This window comes from Adiantum capillus-veneris, chromosome 19 (assembly GCF_014529385.1).
Source record: "Adiantum capillus-veneris isolate H3 chromosome 19, ASM1452938v2, whole genome shotgun sequence".
In the NCBI taxonomy this organism is placed as follows: domain Eukaryota; kingdom Viridiplantae; phylum Streptophyta; class Polypodiopsida; order Polypodiales; family Pteridaceae; genus Adiantum; species Adiantum capillus-veneris.
The window spans coordinates 45371562-45388554 of record NC_140949.1 but is presented as its reverse complement, the minus strand read 5'-3'; the positions used below and the strand labels follow the sequence as shown (position 1 = coordinate 45388554).

General features: G+C 43.5%; 1 protein-coding gene across 5 annotated transcripts in view; it reads left to right on the top strand.

Moving 5' to 3' along the window:
* LOC147433933 (alanine aminotransferase 2-like) overlaps positions 1–10293 on the top strand; it is a 208781-nt gene extending 198488 nt beyond the window's left edge. For 4 of the 5 annotated variants that reach the window (XM_086490560.1, XM_086490557.1, XM_086490558.1 and 1 more), the window contains 2 exons: positions 9544–9747; positions 9833–10293. In XM_086490560.1, the coding sequence (XP_086346686.1) occupies positions 9544–9747; positions 9833–9949 (321 nt within the window). In that variant the 3' untranslated portion in view covers positions 9950–10293. Of the gene's footprint in view, positions 1–9543; positions 9748–9832 lie in introns of those variants that run through there. The other variant, XM_086490559.1, reaches the window with a different exon arrangement.
* The last annotated feature ends 6700 nt before the right edge of the window (positions 10294–16993 follow it).

Sequence of the window (16993 nt, the reverse complement as noted above, 5' to 3'; positions counted from 1 at the left end):
AGGAGTCATTCCCCATGTCAATCGCATTCCCAGGTTGTAGATGTGGGACAGTTTCACCCAGAAATTTCACCTTGACAAGTATATTAATAAATCAATCAAATGATTTATTTTAATAATTTTGTCTGCCAAGTTTGTTGTACCCAAGTCCTAAGGGGTACTTCTGCAGTATTCCTACCCTATATAAGGAGAATGAGCCTAGCATTTTCCAGCAAATGAGCTTGCGCTAGAACAGCCCCATCGTTTTTGCAGAAATCAGCTCTTGCGTTTTTGCTGCCCCATTGCTAGCAGATCATCCCAGCATTTTGGTCATCCTCATGAACGTTGTGCTGGATCAGCCCTGCAGACCACGGTTTTCAGTTTTCAGCCCCTTTTCCTCAACGAAATGCGGTGGATCTGCTAACGCTAACCTCCTTGCTACAGCCCAGTACTTCGGCAGCCCATTGAGCCTCTTCTCGGTCATTTCCTCACTGCATCAAGTGCTCCCATTGCTGTTCATTATCAGCTCCATCATCATCTGCGTTTTCAGCCCTTCGTTACTCTCACATCGGGAGCGCAAATCAGCTCCAGATCTATCCCTTGGTGACCATCAGCAATCCCTCATCGAGACAGATCCAAAGGTGCATCAAATAAGCCCTAGAGGTGCTTCAATTTGAAGAGTTACCAAGGCAACATTCCCCATTCGAGTTAGTAGAGTCTACATTGAGGTATTGCATGTGTTTACATTCCATTTATGCAATCAAAAGAAAATGCCACATCGGCAACTGTGTGGGGTGCCCTTGAGAGGGTTGGTTGGGACCCCATCTCTCTCTCTCTCTCTCTCTCTCTCTCTCTCTCTCTCTCTCTCTCTCCTATAGACAGTCTCGCATTGCTACACGACGACTAGTGCGGCGGAAGAAGCGAGCTTTCTTGGTCCAGATGGAGCAAGATTTATATCAGCTCTTCCTTAGTAGAGATTCAGGAGAGGCTTGGCGTCTATTCCATGAGAAGTCTCCCCCACCAGTGATTACTTCTACAGAGATATGGGGGCAGTATGCAACATCTTTATACACTATACCTGGACAACCACCATTACCAGACCCACCACAGCCATGTCCGGCTACGAGCACCTTCTTTACCACTGAGATGTTAAAGGAGGCCATTGACAGGATGAAGACCAGACGGGCACAGGATCATGAGGGTTTGGTAGCAGAGCACATTATACATGCTGGGGATTTGTTGGCAGAGATGCTTGCACGGCTATTCAACCGTGTCATGTGTGAGGGTCTCCCTGAGTCTTGGAGATTATCTACTATTGTACCTATCTTCAAGACAGGTGACCCCACAGTGCCGGGGAATTACCGTACTATCATGGTAGGACACACATTGGCACGGTTATATGCATCCATCCTCGAGCATAGGCTGAGCAGTTGGGCAGAGATTATGGGCATACGAGCACCTGGGCAGGCTGGTTTCAGAAGGGGTTTCTCCACACTAGATCATGTCTTTACACTCAGAGCTATCATTGAGGAGGGTCGAGCACATGGTAGACGGATATACTGCAGCTTTGTGGATTTTCGCAAAGCTTTTGACACAGTGCCGAGGGCCAGATTGATGCACCGGCTTATGGAATTGGGGGTACCCACAGAGCTGATGTGGGGGATCATGGCATTGTACAGTTCAGTGATGGGTCATGTACGCACATCAGAGGGGTATCCGACATAGTTCACTCCACCATCGGAGTGAAACAGGGATGCCCACTGTCCTCTACTTTATTTGGTATGTATGTTGATGGGGTCTCTGATTATATTGACAGAGGAGGAGATAGAGGTGCTCAGCTTGCAGGGACATGGATCCCTCTTTTATTGTATGCTGACGATATCGTGTTGATATCAGAATCGCCAGAGGGTATGCAGAGACATTTGGACGCATTGCATAGTTTTGCAGAGGATAGTGGATTGTCTGTCAACCTTGGTAAAACCAAGGTCATGGTATTTAATACCACGCCACAGTGGGTTAGGAGATCAGCACCTACTTTCACATATGGACAGGACAGTATGGAGTACACTGATGCATACACATATCTTGGGGTGGTCTTTAGTGGACCGAGGTTCACACTGAAAATGGCAGCAGACACTAGATTGACTCGTGCCTATGCAGCCCTAGGTGGTTTAGAGAGGATTTGTTCGCAAGTTCAGTTCCAAGAACCTCGAACAAAGCTCTGGCTTTTCGATACTTTGGTCGCTTCAGTTATGCACTACGCAGTTCAGGTTTGGGGACCGTCTATTGACAGTGCTGGATGGACTAATATGGAGAGACCCCTGATATCTATGATTTCTAGGCTGATTAGAGCCAAGGCCTCAGTCCCACATGACATCATACGAGCGGAGCTGGCTGCCCCACCTATGGAGGTTTAGGCACTCACCAGATCAGTATCATTTGTACACAGCTTATGGGACACCACCAGGGACAGGTATGCCAGGCTTGCTCTCGAGTCATCCAGACAGCTGGCACTACAGGGAGATACATCATGTTGGTATGCACAGATGAGCTCATGGTTTCAGAGGCATGGTTTCAGCATGGACAGGCTGCCCCCTTTCCAGTATTCTCTTGATGCACCATCCTTGGCTCTTACACGGATGGAGACTACTAGACTCATTCGGCAGGATCTTATCCAGCTTGATAGCAAGAGGACATGGATAGAACCATCACGGGAGTTGGGTACGAAGAGGGTTTTCTATAGAGAACATCTTCTTCAAATCACGACAGACGGATTTGTCACACGTCCTAGTTACATGGACACACATCTATCTCATAGGTTACGATGTGCTATTGGCCAAATTCGCACATCTTCACACCAGCTTGGGATTGAGACAGGTAGATTCAGAGGCATACCAGCAGACAGTAGGATATGTCAGTTATGCCATGCAGAGCCAGAGACAGAGTTTCACTACATATGTCGCTGCACAATCTACTATGAGATACGGGGACGCTTTCATTGTCTATTCAGAGATGGTTTTGAATCGTTAGACAGAGTCATGAGATATCAGGATCAAAGATGTCTCGGATTATTCCTACTTGAGATTCAGAGACATAGAGACGCTCTATTGAATGGGCAAAGACAGAGACAGTCCCAGAGACGCATCTCAGATTTCTTCAGTCTGGGTACCACAGAGTCGGAGGGGACACCACCACCAGAGAGCTCGGTTCCCACCCATACACACATCAGCGGTACTCTCATTGATCGAGCTACAGAGTTAGGGAGATCGAGACGACCGCGACTGAGGAGGGGAGCCACGCAGCACCGGCGGAGATTGCGGCAGAGGATCCACAGGATTCTAGTACGACACCAAGAATGTCGATCGGGATAGGCTTCATGCTACTGTTATATTGTATCATGGTGACACTTATCCCCACTTTGTACCTTTATGGTGATACCATTGCTCAGCCTACCAGCCACCCATAGGAGTCGGTAGCACTCCTATCAGTTCTTTGTTTGTAGTTTTCTTGTTTGTACCCAGACTTGGTACTAGACTCATCATTGTAATCAGTTGGTCTCATAGGTCATTTTGGCCTCTTGTAGACGTTAATATATCATTTCATTTCATTTCTCTCTCTCTCTCTCTCTCATTTTCTCGTTAAAAGGAACCATCATTTGTGCTAAGTAGCACACATTCAAGCAAGAAAAGAAGTAAAGATTTATGGAAGTGTAAAGTCTAGATCTTGTCACCATTTCAAATCCGTTGCATCTGATATCATAGGATGCAGAAAGGTGACAGTGTGTGGTCGATATCTATTGTAAATGGGGGCAACACATGAGTGGCCATTCTTAATGGCCTAGAAAGACGGCCAGGCTCTAGGGGGCTGACTTGTTACCCTTTGCGACATGAGGAAAAAAAAAAAAACATTTGGTGTTTTAGGGGAGGGGGGTGGTTGGGTAGACTGGCTCAGTACTCATGGAAAGTCCATCTGATCCCTTGCTGTCCCGCCCTGCCCCCTGCTCGCGCGCCAACCCAGCCTAACCTAGCGCGTAGAGAGAGAAAGAGGGGAGGGGAAAAGTAGCGTAGAGAGAGAAAGAGGGGGAAAAACAGGACGTAGAGAGAGAAAGAGGAAAATGTTGTGTAGAGAGAGAGGTAGAGAGTTTGTGAGCGTAGAGAGAGAAAGAGGGGTTTTTTTATTAAAAAAAACTGCAAGCATAGATAGAGAAAGCCCCTCTCCCCTCGCCCCTCCCCTGACTGCGTGTCCTCGCCCCTCGCCTCTCGACCCTCCCCTCGCCCTTGCCCCCTGACTGCTCACCCTCACCCCTGACTAATCGCCCTCAACCCTCGCCGACGACTGCTTGCCCTCGCCCTCACCCCTGACTGCTCACCCTCGTCCTTTCCAAAGGTGCTCGTCCAAGCTGCTAGTCCAAAAAAAAAATTCGCCCTTTCCAAAGGTGCTCGCCCAATAGGTGCTCGCCGCTCGCCATCAGGTAGAGTTGCTCGCCTTCAAGTAGACACGAATTGCTCGCCTTCCGTGCGACAATTAAGCATGAGGAAGCTGAACGATAAAGCCGACCCCCTAGAGGATTCCATCCAAAAGTGCAAAGAGGAAATGACGGAGACCATTACCAAGATGAACCGAAATCTATTGGGCACAATAAAAATGCTCGAAGGACACGTTTTAATTCAAGAAAGCAAGATAAATGCACTGGAAGATCGGGTGACGACTCAGGATGAAGAGATTGCATCACTCAAGAAGGATCTCGCCGAAGCACGATTAAGAAACACAGTGGAAGAAGGCGAATTGCAACCCTCAGTAATCGAAGAAATCAACACGATCAAGGAGCAAGTATGGGCCATCAAAGAGGGAGAAGAGCAACACAAAGAGATGACGACTTCTTGGGTAGATGTTCTTACAAAAACTCAACAAAAGGCAAGTGAGGCCGAGAAATGGATCGAGGTTGCCAAGAAAGGAAAAGGCAAGGAGGTAACGCCCACGTCCACACCCACTATCATTAATATGACACTAGAGGAGGAGCAAAGAAGACGTGTGCGCGCTTTACATCTGAGAATTTGCGGTCTTAAAGACAAAGACAATGTGGACGAGGAGGTAAAAGAACTCATGGCCTTGATGGGGGTTCATGATCCGACGCACACAAGAGCCTGGAGAGTGGGCAACATAAAGAAAAATGGAAGCAATGGTGAAACCTCAAAAGAAAGGGCACTCATCCCCCGTTTTCCCTCCATGGAAGCGAAGAAGTCCTTGAAGAAAAGGTCAACTCTTAAAGAGACAGGCATCTTTCTCGGGGATGATCTTACCCTCTCGCAGATCGCTCATATGCAGGAGGTAATGCCGGAGATTAGAGCGGCAAGGGGAAAAGGCGAGATTTCCTTTTACCGAGATGGAAGAGTGGTAATACTAGAGCGACGCTCCACATGACGGTGCGAGACTTATGGGACCACACTCAAAATGGCTTCCTGGAATTGTAATGGATCTATGCGTCTTGATGTGGGTGCTTTTGAGGATAGTTTTACTGGAAGAGACATCATCCTCTACTCTGAGACACATCAGGCCCCTAGGCAATCCCTGCCTCACATCAGTGGATACAGATGGGAGACAGCTTACAGACAGGAGACGCGATCAGAGCACAGAGGACGGGGCTCAGGGGAGTGGCAGTGTTATTTAGAGAGGATCTGCAGCCAATGATACATATAGCCTGCAGGGATGAGCAGGCTAGGTACATGTGGGTGAGATTGAAAGCAGAGATAGGCAGATATCTTTACATTGCTATTTGCTACTTTCCCCCGAGTACGTCAGTCTACGCATCACCCAGAGGACAGTCCCCCTTTTCTATTTTGGATGATGACATATGGGAGTTCTCTAGAGATGGTGACATTATCATTCTAGGGGACTTCAATGCTAGGACTGCCCATCACCAGACAGTGTTCTATGATACTTCAGAGGAGATGTTGAGGGAGCTAGATGTTGTTGAGACAGGCTTGTCCAGACTATCGCAGGATGTGGAATATACTGAGTATGGACGGCACCTGATAGATATGGGCATTGCACATGGACTGGCCATCTTGAATGGCCTACAGAGGTTTCCTGCTGCGGGAGGTTTCACATGCTTCCCACACACATGGAGCTAGCACAGTGGATTATGTCATGGCACAGCCGAATCTCATCTCTAGTATCTAGGATTTCACAGTTGGGCCCAGACCGGTTTGGGTGGCAGTGGATCATACTCTTGTGTCGATGACCATCTCCTTCCAGTTTAGTGCAGCACACAAGCCACGGGTAGCAGCCCCTACTCCCTACATCTTCACGCGGGAGACGGACTCTGTATACATAGACGAGATCTACAGACGATTATGCACTGAGGAACCAGGGCGACCACTGGAGGAGCTTACTACTATACTGACACAGACATTACATGATGCAGCAGCAGAGGCATACCCACACACCCAGCCTGAGCAAAGACGCCGTTCAGGGAGCATGCCTCAGAACAGCTCGTATGATGAGGAGTGTTGCCAGACTAGAGCTAGACTTCATAAGGAGGTACTTTTGGGGGACATCACTCACAGACAGTCACAGATTGACTTCCGACGCCTGGTGCGGCGGAAGAAGAGGGCATTTTTGGCTCGACTAGAGCAGTATCTGTATCAATTATTCTTGAGCCAGGACTCGCGTGAGGCGTGGCAGCTCTTTCATGAGCAGTCCCCCCCCCTACCGTTACCTCTAGAGAGACCTGGGGTCAGTACGCATCATCTTTGTACACCATATCTGGACAGTCGCCCCTTCCCGAACCCCCCGATCCATGCCCACACACGTGCTTTTTTCACCGCTGAGATGGTGAAGAAAGCCATTGACAGGATGAGGACTGGGAGAGCATATGATCATGATGGCCTAGTGGCTGAGCATTTCATACACGCCAAAGATCTACTAGCAGAGCTTCTAGCCCTTATGTTTAACCGTGCCCTGTGTGAGGGCTTGCCTGATACTTGGAGCCTATCTACTATTGTACCTATCTTCAAGTCAGGAGACCCTATGGAGTCTGGGAATTATCGCACTATCATGATTGGACACACTGGCACGGTTGTATGCATCCATTCTTGAGCAGCAGTTGAGTAGATGGGCACAGAGGGAAGGAATACGTGCAGATGGGCAAGCAGGGTTCAAGAGAGGCTTCTCTACTCTTGACCATACCTTGACACTCCGGGCCATCATCGAGGAGGGCAGATCTCATGGGAGACGGATCTATTGTAGCTTTGTGGACTTCCGCAAAGCCACAGTACCCAGAGCTAGATTGATGTGCAGACTACAGGAGATGGGAGTACCCACAGAGCTCATTTGGGGGATCATGGCATTGTACAGATAAGTAGTTGGGCATGTACGCACCCCTGAGGGACTATCTACATCGGTTCACTCCACTATTGAGGTGAAGCAGGGTTGCCCGCTCTCTCCTACTCTATTCGGTATGTATGTAGACGAGGTTTCTGACTACATTGAGAGCGATGGTGATAGAGGTGCACAGCTGGCAGGGACATGGATCCCACTTTTGTTATATGCTGATGATATTGTGTTGATCTCCGAATCTCCGGAGGGGATGCAACGTCACTTGGATGCTTTGCATAGGTTTGCCCATGAAAGTGGTTTGTATGTCAACCTTGGTAAAACCAAGGTTATGGTGTTTAATACCACCCCACAGTGGATCAGGAGGTCAGCACCTACATTCACATATGGCCAGGAGACTGTGGAGTACACAAATGCTTACGCTTACTTGGAGTGGTTTTTAGCGGACCGGCATTCTCACTCAAGAGAGCAGCAGAGACCAGATTGACTAGAGCCTGTGCAGCATTGGGTAGATTGGAGAGGATGTGTTCACAGGTTCAGTTTCAGGAGCCTAGGACGAAGCTCTGGCTCTTTGACACCTTGGTGGCTTCTGCATTGCTCTATGGAGCTGAGATATGGGGACCCTTATTGGATCATCACGGGGGGTCGGGTCACACTGATGGATGGGGGAGCATGGAGAAACCTCTGATCTCTATGATCTTGCGGCTCATTAGAGCCAAGGCATCAGTACCACATGCCATTATCCGAGCAGAGCTAGCGGCCCCCCCATTAGTGGTTGAGGCGCTCACCATATCAGTCTCCTTCATACACCGCATGTGGGAACTTCCTAGAGACAGATATTCTCGCATTGCACTTGAGTCATCTTGACAGTTAGCCATGCAGGGAGATACAGCATGTTGGTATGGGGAGATGACATCATGGTTTCAGGCGCATGGGTTCAGCATAGACAGGTTGCCACCCTTCCAGTACTCATTGGATGCACCATCTCTCACTCTTACACAGTCCGAGATCACCAGGCTCATCCGTCAAGACCTGACCCAGCTAGACACCAGGAGGACATGGACGGCCGGCGTAGGAGCTGGGCACGAAGATGGCTTTCTACAGAGAGCATCTTCTCCAGCTTACGGAGGATGGTTTTGTGACGAGACCCAGATACATGGACACCCACTTGTCTCATGGGAATAAGATGTGCTATTGGCCAGTTACGCACATCCTCTCACCAGCTGCGGATTGAGACTGGGAGATACAGCGGAGTACAAGCAAAGGCGAGGACTTGCCCCTTGTGTGACATGGAGCCTGAGACAAAGTTGCACTACACATGCCGCTGCACTGTCTACTACGAGATACAAGGCCGCTACTTGTTCAGAGAGGGTTTTGGACCATTCTCTAGAGTCATGGGATATGAGGATCAGAGATGCTTGGGTTTGTTCTTGCTCGAGCTGCGCAGACACAGAGATAGCCTGATGAGTGGAGAGGCTAGCCAGTCTCAGAGACGGATCACAGATTTCTTTAGAGCTAACACTGGGCAGCCGCCGCAGGAGCTACTACCACAGCAAAGCTCACTTTCGTCTCACACCAGAGACACACTGATTGACCGAGCGAGTGAGCAGGGGAAATCCAAGCGCCCACGACTGCGGAGGACTACACAGCATTGACGGAGGCTTCATCAGAAGATTCGGAGCACTCTGGCCAGGCATGCATGATGCCCGGTCAGACTACTACCATGGAGGAGATTGATGAGATCCGCCAGCGCCCGATGCTAGATCTCCTGTGATTTAGCTATCCCGGCAAGCTGCCCCTTTTGCTTAGTTCACATCGACCAGTCTAGGATCCCATAGTATTTTTTGTTTTGTTTTGTCATGTTGTTAGTTAGTTTGTTACTCTGACTTTGTATCAGATCCACCACATTGTAACTTTCTGGTCTCATAGGTCACTTTGGCCTTTTGAAGACGTTAATATAACATTCCATTTCATCTCTCTCTCTCTCTCTCTCTCTCTCTCTCTCTCTCTCTCTCTCTCTCTCTCTCTCTCTCTCTCTCAGGTAATTTTGGCTTTTCTCTTTGTGTGTCTCACAGCTCATTTTAGCCTTTTGAAGACGTTAGCAGTGCATTTCATTTCTCTTTCTCGAAAAGTGAGGTTCTAGGAAGTTCAAAGCTGTTGTTAATTGATATTTTCAAGTTCGAATTGTATTGGCTAAAGTGGCATGTCCTTCGATTTCCTACATGGATGCAGATGTTTGTAGAAGCCTTAAACAAGCTAGAGGGTGTGACTTGCAATGAAGCAGAAGGTGCTTTGTATTTGTTCCCTCGTATAGAGCTACCGAAGGAAGCACTTAGAGCTGCAAGGAGTGTCCGTATGGAAGGGGATACATTCTATTCCCGGCAGCTGTTGGATACCACAGGCATTGTAGTTTTACCAGGATCGGACTTTGGTCAGGTAATGGTGGTAGTATATAACCAGCACTGTAGTGATATTTATAAGCTCTCTTAGCTGTTTTTCTGTGTGTTTTTTATTATTTCAGGTTCCTGGGACATGCCATTTTCGAATAACAATCTGTCCACCTGAGGAGAAAGTGCCAGAGGTACTTGTCAAGCTTGCAAATTTCCATAGGAGATTTATGAGAGAATTTGGAGGCTAAGATAGGTGGACTTTCAAAATAGTGGCTCTGCATTTATAGTGGTTATTACTCACGCAAGGTTGTACTTGCAGAGCTATTAGTTGATTGCACGATATTAGAAATAATTGAAATGTATAAAACAATGAAAAGCCATTTTTGCCAAAATGTATAGAACAATGGTAAGGTGTTGATGACACAAAGCTCCTTCGTGACAACTGTATGATGAAGATGACTCAGTGCTTGTAGTCTCTCTCTCTCTCTCTCTCTCATATATCAGGTCTTGAGTTCAACTCTCCTCGTTGGAGAGATCTTTAAGGTCTCTTGGGATAGTTTCCTACAATGTTTAAACTCTCTTCTTATTCTTCTTCTTCTTCTCCAAGTAATTGAATCAGCACTTTCCGGTGCACAATTGTGTGTGGGCACGTGCACAACACACCCACACACACACACACACACACACACACACAGAGGGAGGGAGATTTTTATGATAGCAATGTCAAGAGTGAGGAAGGCAGACAGGTTCTTTTATCAAGTTGTTATAGAGTAAGGAATATATTGCAACATGGACACTATTTTAACCTCGATAATTTTCAGAACTAATAAAATAGAATTTGGGTTGTAGCTAGATCCTTAAAAGGTTGATAGAAAATTTGGTAATCCTTCATTTATAATGAGAATGGTTTAATGCCAAATTAGCTCTCAGTGTGCGTGTGAATGCCTATTTAAACACAACAGCATATTTATCCACATTGCATTATCTGAGTGCAACATTAGAACCATCAATGCAAAAGGTCTTTTTGATGGATCAAGCCAATCTTATCTGTATTGATTTCACAATAACTTTAAATCACCCATGGGAAAAACTTCATTGCTGCAAAAGTAGTGCTAAAGTTATTCTCTTAGTTTGGAACATTCTCTCCAAATTATTCTCATCGAGGTTAAATTTATTCTCGTAGGTGATTGTAATTCTCAAATCTATGCTTAAGCAACACATATCCAAGTATAATTCATATCTAAATATGTTCACAAATAGGGTTGGATCTAGCTAGTCCTTTGTTGAGTAACAAATGTTTATCTGGATTCAAATTAAGGCTTGATAAAAATTTCTTTAATTATATGATGGTCATTCCAAGTTGAAATACAAAAATGCTTTGTTCTCCTTGTACTTCGAAGGAAAACAAATTCATCATTTCAGATGGTGGAGATGTAATACAACTCATTCTTTGAAATGGTGGAGACCTAAATGGCTCTACTATTGAAAAAAATGAATAATTTGATAGATGATCCCTCTAGGGAATGTCCAAGGACGTTACAAAGAACGCGCAAGGAATGTGATTATTTGAGAGAGAGAGAGAGAGAGAGAGAATATAATCACACGTAAGGTTTCTCTTCATGAGACTCCTCATTTCATCTCCTCTACAATGCTTTTCCCATATCTTTGAAAAACCTCTCAATTTTCATCTCCTCCACACATGTTATGTTCCACATCCTTTAGTTTATTCATTTTCCATAAGTGTTTTTATATTTCCTAACCAAGTTTCTAACCAATTTTTCATTCACTCACAAAGAAATCTTCAATTAAAATGAGTTGGAGACACTCGTTTCACCATTTTGTTTAGCATGGCGAATCTCAAAAGTATATTTGATAAAAATATCAACAAGTAATATATAGTTATAACTATGAACCAATCCAACTTACAAGAGTAGATAGCAAAACTCAAGATTGTGGATGACTTCTTAAAATCTCAAAAACTTGTGCATAGTAGACAACATCATAAGAAGGCCTTAGCCATATTAAGGAATCCATTTGAATCAAAATCATGTATAAGTACATTCTCACAAGATAATTTCGTTGCACCCTACATGACTCTTGCTTTAAAATTCCCTAATAATTACCAAGAGTAGAGTAGGAGAGTACAACGAATGGCCACAATGATGTGTTATTATAAGATCTAACAGAAAAAAATTTAAGAAAATATCATTTTTTAAGCATTGCACATTGAATACAGAAATTGTAAACATATTATTGTCAATTGCTTGAAAATTGGCCTCAAATTGTTTGAAGAGTAATTAATTCCAAGTGGCTTCTAATAGCTTGTCCTACTCGTCTTGCACTCACTTGTCATGACAAGAGTGAAGCAACTCTTTTAGTTATCTTGTCTGTGCGGCAGCGACCTTTTCTTTAGAGAGTGTAAAGTCAAAATCAATTGTGACATTATGAACTAGTATTATAAAATCATCTCTGCATTCCTTTTTGAAATGTAGGGATTGTTTTACAAAGAAACATAAAGTTGCTCTTACAATATTAGTGACAAGTGTACCATATGTTTGGTAGTGATGATGTAGACACACTTGGGACCGTTGGGGCACTTCTTCCCTAACTAGGAGGTTTTTTTTGTTGTGCATTGTATATATGTCCATCACTCTAGGGCTAACTTATCTTTCTATTTTGTGCACTAAGCAATACATTCTCTGTTTTGTGCCTTTTCTTCAGCTTCACCAAGTTGTGTATCCCTGCATTCCTAATTCCAACAATTGGTATCAGAGCAGGTTGTGCCCTCTCGAGCATAGTCACTAGTGTCGCCAACACCTCTTGCTTCCTTTCTCTCAATCGAGTGAGCTTTAGTGAGCATCAACAGGTCGAGTAATACTTTAGGCATGCTCGTAGGGTTTCGTGTGTTGAGAATATTGATTCGGGCTTATTTTGACATCCGTTTCCACTATCGAAAATACTCCACAATCAATTTTTTCCTTTGTGCATATATATTGCCAGTGCAATGTTTTGTAAAACAAGTCTCTTTTATAGTCCTCTCCTAGTTTTGCTACATAGCAGGTGTTAGTCCTACTTTATTTTTTCTCTTTCGGAGTATTTTTTGCATCAGTTGCTGTTGAGGACTAGTTAGATGAGGATAAGTACCCAATGTGGTCTTACATGATGACGCACGTTCTTGTGTCAAAGGGTGTCTGGAATGTTGTGCAAGGCATTGATGTATGTCCGCTTTCTGTGGATACAGGATCTGTTGAGGATGTTGTAGGTTCTAGCAAGTCTATTGCTGCTAGAGTTGTTTTGCCTATGCCTCGAAAGTCTCATTGGGATGTTAGAGATGCACAAGCTCATGTATTAATTGCATTATTTGTGAAGTGTACTATTACTTCACATTTGCTCAACAAAATCAACAAAACAAGCTTGGGATACTCTGGCCGGTCTTTATGCAAGTCGCAATGAGGCTAAAATTGCATTGTTGCGCGTAAAGAGCTGGAGTCAAAGATTATGCAAGAGGAAGATAACATGGACACTTTTCTTGCTAGTATAAGGATATTAATGAGCAACTCATTTCTACAAGTGAAGTTATTTTTGACAGTTCATTTGTGCAGACTATTCTTGATGTGTTGCGAGACTCTTACCAGACTTTGCTAGTACTTGGAGACTTAAGACCCAAAGGAATTCTCAAGATGTGAAGCTTGATGCATTATGCACATTGCTGGTTTAGGAGTCGCTTTTAAGAAACAACAAGGCTAAACAACATGTACTCGGAAAAACATTTTTTGCTAGCCACTTCTTATGGTTCTTCAATGAGTAGCACATCACTTGTTTCTAGTGTTTTTGCTGGAAAGAACTGGTCTGGATATTCTGGCAAAAAAGGCAAGAAGAAGAGACATTTCCATTATTGCAAGGCTAATGATCACTTGATAAAGCAATGTCCTAAGTTGAAGGCAAAACAGGTCAAGAAGAAAGAGGCTAGATCTACCATTGGTGAAGCTATTGTAGAATCTTCTCTTAATGGAGATTGTGATGTTGATGTAGATGCACAGTGTTCATTGAGTACAGAGTGTACTTATAATCCTTTTGTCCATGATGCACGCATGTCAGTTGCACAGTCATATATTTGGTACTTTGATAGTGGTGCTACAAAGCACATTTCTTTGCATCGTGACTCTTATGCAGTCAAGGGGGTTGAAAAGATTGCTCTTTCTACGAATGGCAATTCTTTCATACTTTATGTACTAGGGATCATTTTTACTTTTTTGTATCTACACTTACAAGACTTCATCTTGTTGTCAAATTTATGGATGACAGGTGTACAATTCATGATCTCAGTTTTGGTGATGAAATTGTTGCATCTGGCATTTTGTGTTGTGGGATGTAAAAGCTCACTTTGTATGATAACCATGAGAAAAAATTTGCAAATGCGGTTGTGGATTCAAAGGCTTTTTTGGATGCCGCAGCTGTGGAGATCAAGAGCAGGCAAGGAGCAGCGGATATGTATATATTTTATGTGGTTTTCAGTGCCAAAATTCTCTGCTATGGTGCCTGTCACACTGGTGGATAGTTGAGGGGCCAAAGTGAAGAAATGGGAGTGCCAAAGTGGACCTCAGTATGGTTTATAGGGCTGGTTCAAGTAGCTCCTCAAACAGAGCTACGGTGTGAGAGATATGGCAGTTTGAAGTTGAAAGTGGATTGCAGATCCATACCATATTGGACAATTGCAGATGATGGTCAGAGCTGAAGTGAGTTCATGGGATTGAAGTGAGTTCTTGTGTCAAGGGACGTTTGAAATGTTGTGCAGGGCATTGATGTACGTATGCCTTCTAAGGATACAAGCTTGCATCCTTAGATCAAAGAAGTGAATATATTCTTTCAAAATTGATCTAAACTCATGAGACATATATTCACTTCTTTCAGGCTATGACTCCTTATGAAGCATGACATGATAAGAAGCCATCAATTGATCACATGCACACCTTTTGTTGTTTAGCTTATGCTTTGATATCACAAACACAACGCAGAAAATTGAATAATAAAGTTGTCAAAATGCATTTTTGTTGGATATATTCTTGAAAGCAAAGGCTACAAGATATATCATTTGCAAACAAAATGTATCTTGGTTTCACGAGATGTTGTATTTGTGGAAGATTTTGTTCAGTCTTTGTTATCATGTACCAGATAGTAATGTAAGCTCACATGACGTTCATGACACTGTTGCCGCTTTTTAATGGTGAAAACTTGAATGTAAGTCCCAATGAGACGCATGTACAACCTATAGGGATTTCTAAAAATGTTACGGACCAACCTATTACCCATGCATCTTATACATGATGTATGTGATGTGAAAAGAGTTGAGAATGAAGAGGCTAGTGGTATGTCAAATGGTGGGTGCATACTTTGCATGATAGTAAATTAGATGCACCTATGTATAATCGTACTTGTTCAGGTTCTCGCCATGCATTATATGTGTCAAATTGTTATGATTTGACTATTTCTAGTTTATGTAATTAGAAGAAACCCCGTTCTTTGATGAAGCACAAAATTCAAAAAATTGGATGACTATAATGCAATCACAATATGATGCACTTATAGAGAATAAAACATGGACCTTATGTGATTTTCCTCCTAGAAAAAATTCCATTGGTACAAAAGGGGTTTACACATTGAAACGTAATCCAGATGGTGAGATTGATCAACTTGTTACAAAAGGTTATGCACAACAAAAAGGCAATGACTATGAAGAGACTTTTGATCCCATTTGTCTATGACTACTGTTCCTTTTCTATATGCATTGGCAGCTTATTTTGGATGGAATGTACCTCAATCAAGCATTGCTATTGTTTTTTATATGGTGATATATTTGAGGAAGTATATGTAATGTAGCCTCACAGTTTTGTCAAGAAAGGACAAAAGTGTACAAATGTAAAAATGCTTTGTATAGGTTAAAGAAGTATCCTCATATTGCGTATGAGAAAGTTGACACTCATTTGGTTAAACAAAAATTTTGTAACATTCCAAGTGAAAGCACTTTGTATGTCAAACGTGAGCGTGATGCATTTCTCATCATCATTTTGTATATAGATGATTTGCTGATTATTAGTCTGAATAAAACTCACATTGCTGAATTTAAGACTGAATTGAATGCAACTTTCAAGATAAAAGTCTTAGGATATTTGGCATCATTACTTGGACAACAATTTAAGTAGTTTCATGGAGGTATTGCTTTGTGTCAAGCAAGATACATAGAAACATCACTATGTAAGTTTCACCTTGAGGACTACAAATCTATTGCTACTCCAATGGAAATAGATTTGAAGATCTTGAAGATGTCACTCTTTCTCAAACTGCTATTGGATGCCTTATTTATGTATGCAATATTATACCAAATATTCAGTTTGCAGTCTCACATGTCAACAAATTTATGCATAGCCCAGGGTCTAAGCATTGATAGGATGTTGAAAGGATTTTTTGCTACTTGATTGACACTTTACATATTGGGTTGTTTTATCCCAAGGGGGGGTCATTGTTGCCAAATTTCATGCTTTTTAGAATGAGATTGGATTGGGTGTTATTATGACATGCAAGTGTCCAGAAGTGGTTTTTGTTTCATGCTCGATAATTCATGCATATCATGGTTGAGAAAACAAACTATTGTAGCCACTTTCAATTCTAAAGTTGAGTATATGGCAATCTTTACAACTATGATTGAATGTGTATGGTTCAGACGCCTTGTGGCTAATTTGCGTGTTGGACAAGAAACTGCCAACATCATCTACACTGACAGTTAGAGCACATTGGCAATTGCAAGGAACCAAATTTTGTCATGCTCACACAAAGCACATTCATGTGCATTATCACTATGTCAGGGAGAGATTCTCAACAGGAGAGATCAACTTGGTGTATGTGCCGACATAGAACAACCTTGCAGATCTATTCACAAATTTATTGCCTCGTGAGAAGTTTGAAGCTTTTCGCAAAGCTTTGAGTTTGCTTCCCTGTGTAGATTGATCATGTCTAGAGAAGGACACTTCCCTCTACACTATGTGCTAGCTCTCGTTTGTCGCATCACTCCCAGGGGAGATTTGTTACCATATATGTGGTAGTGATGTGTATGAATACACTTAGGACCGTCGGGGTACTTTTTTTTTCTCATTAGAGTTTTTTTCCATGTGCATTGCATATACACCTATCACTCTAGGTCTACTTTATCGTTCTATATTACATAATACACTCTCTATTGTGGCCTTGAGCTTCTGCATCTTCTCCAAGTTGTGTATGCATCCCTAAAATCCTAATTT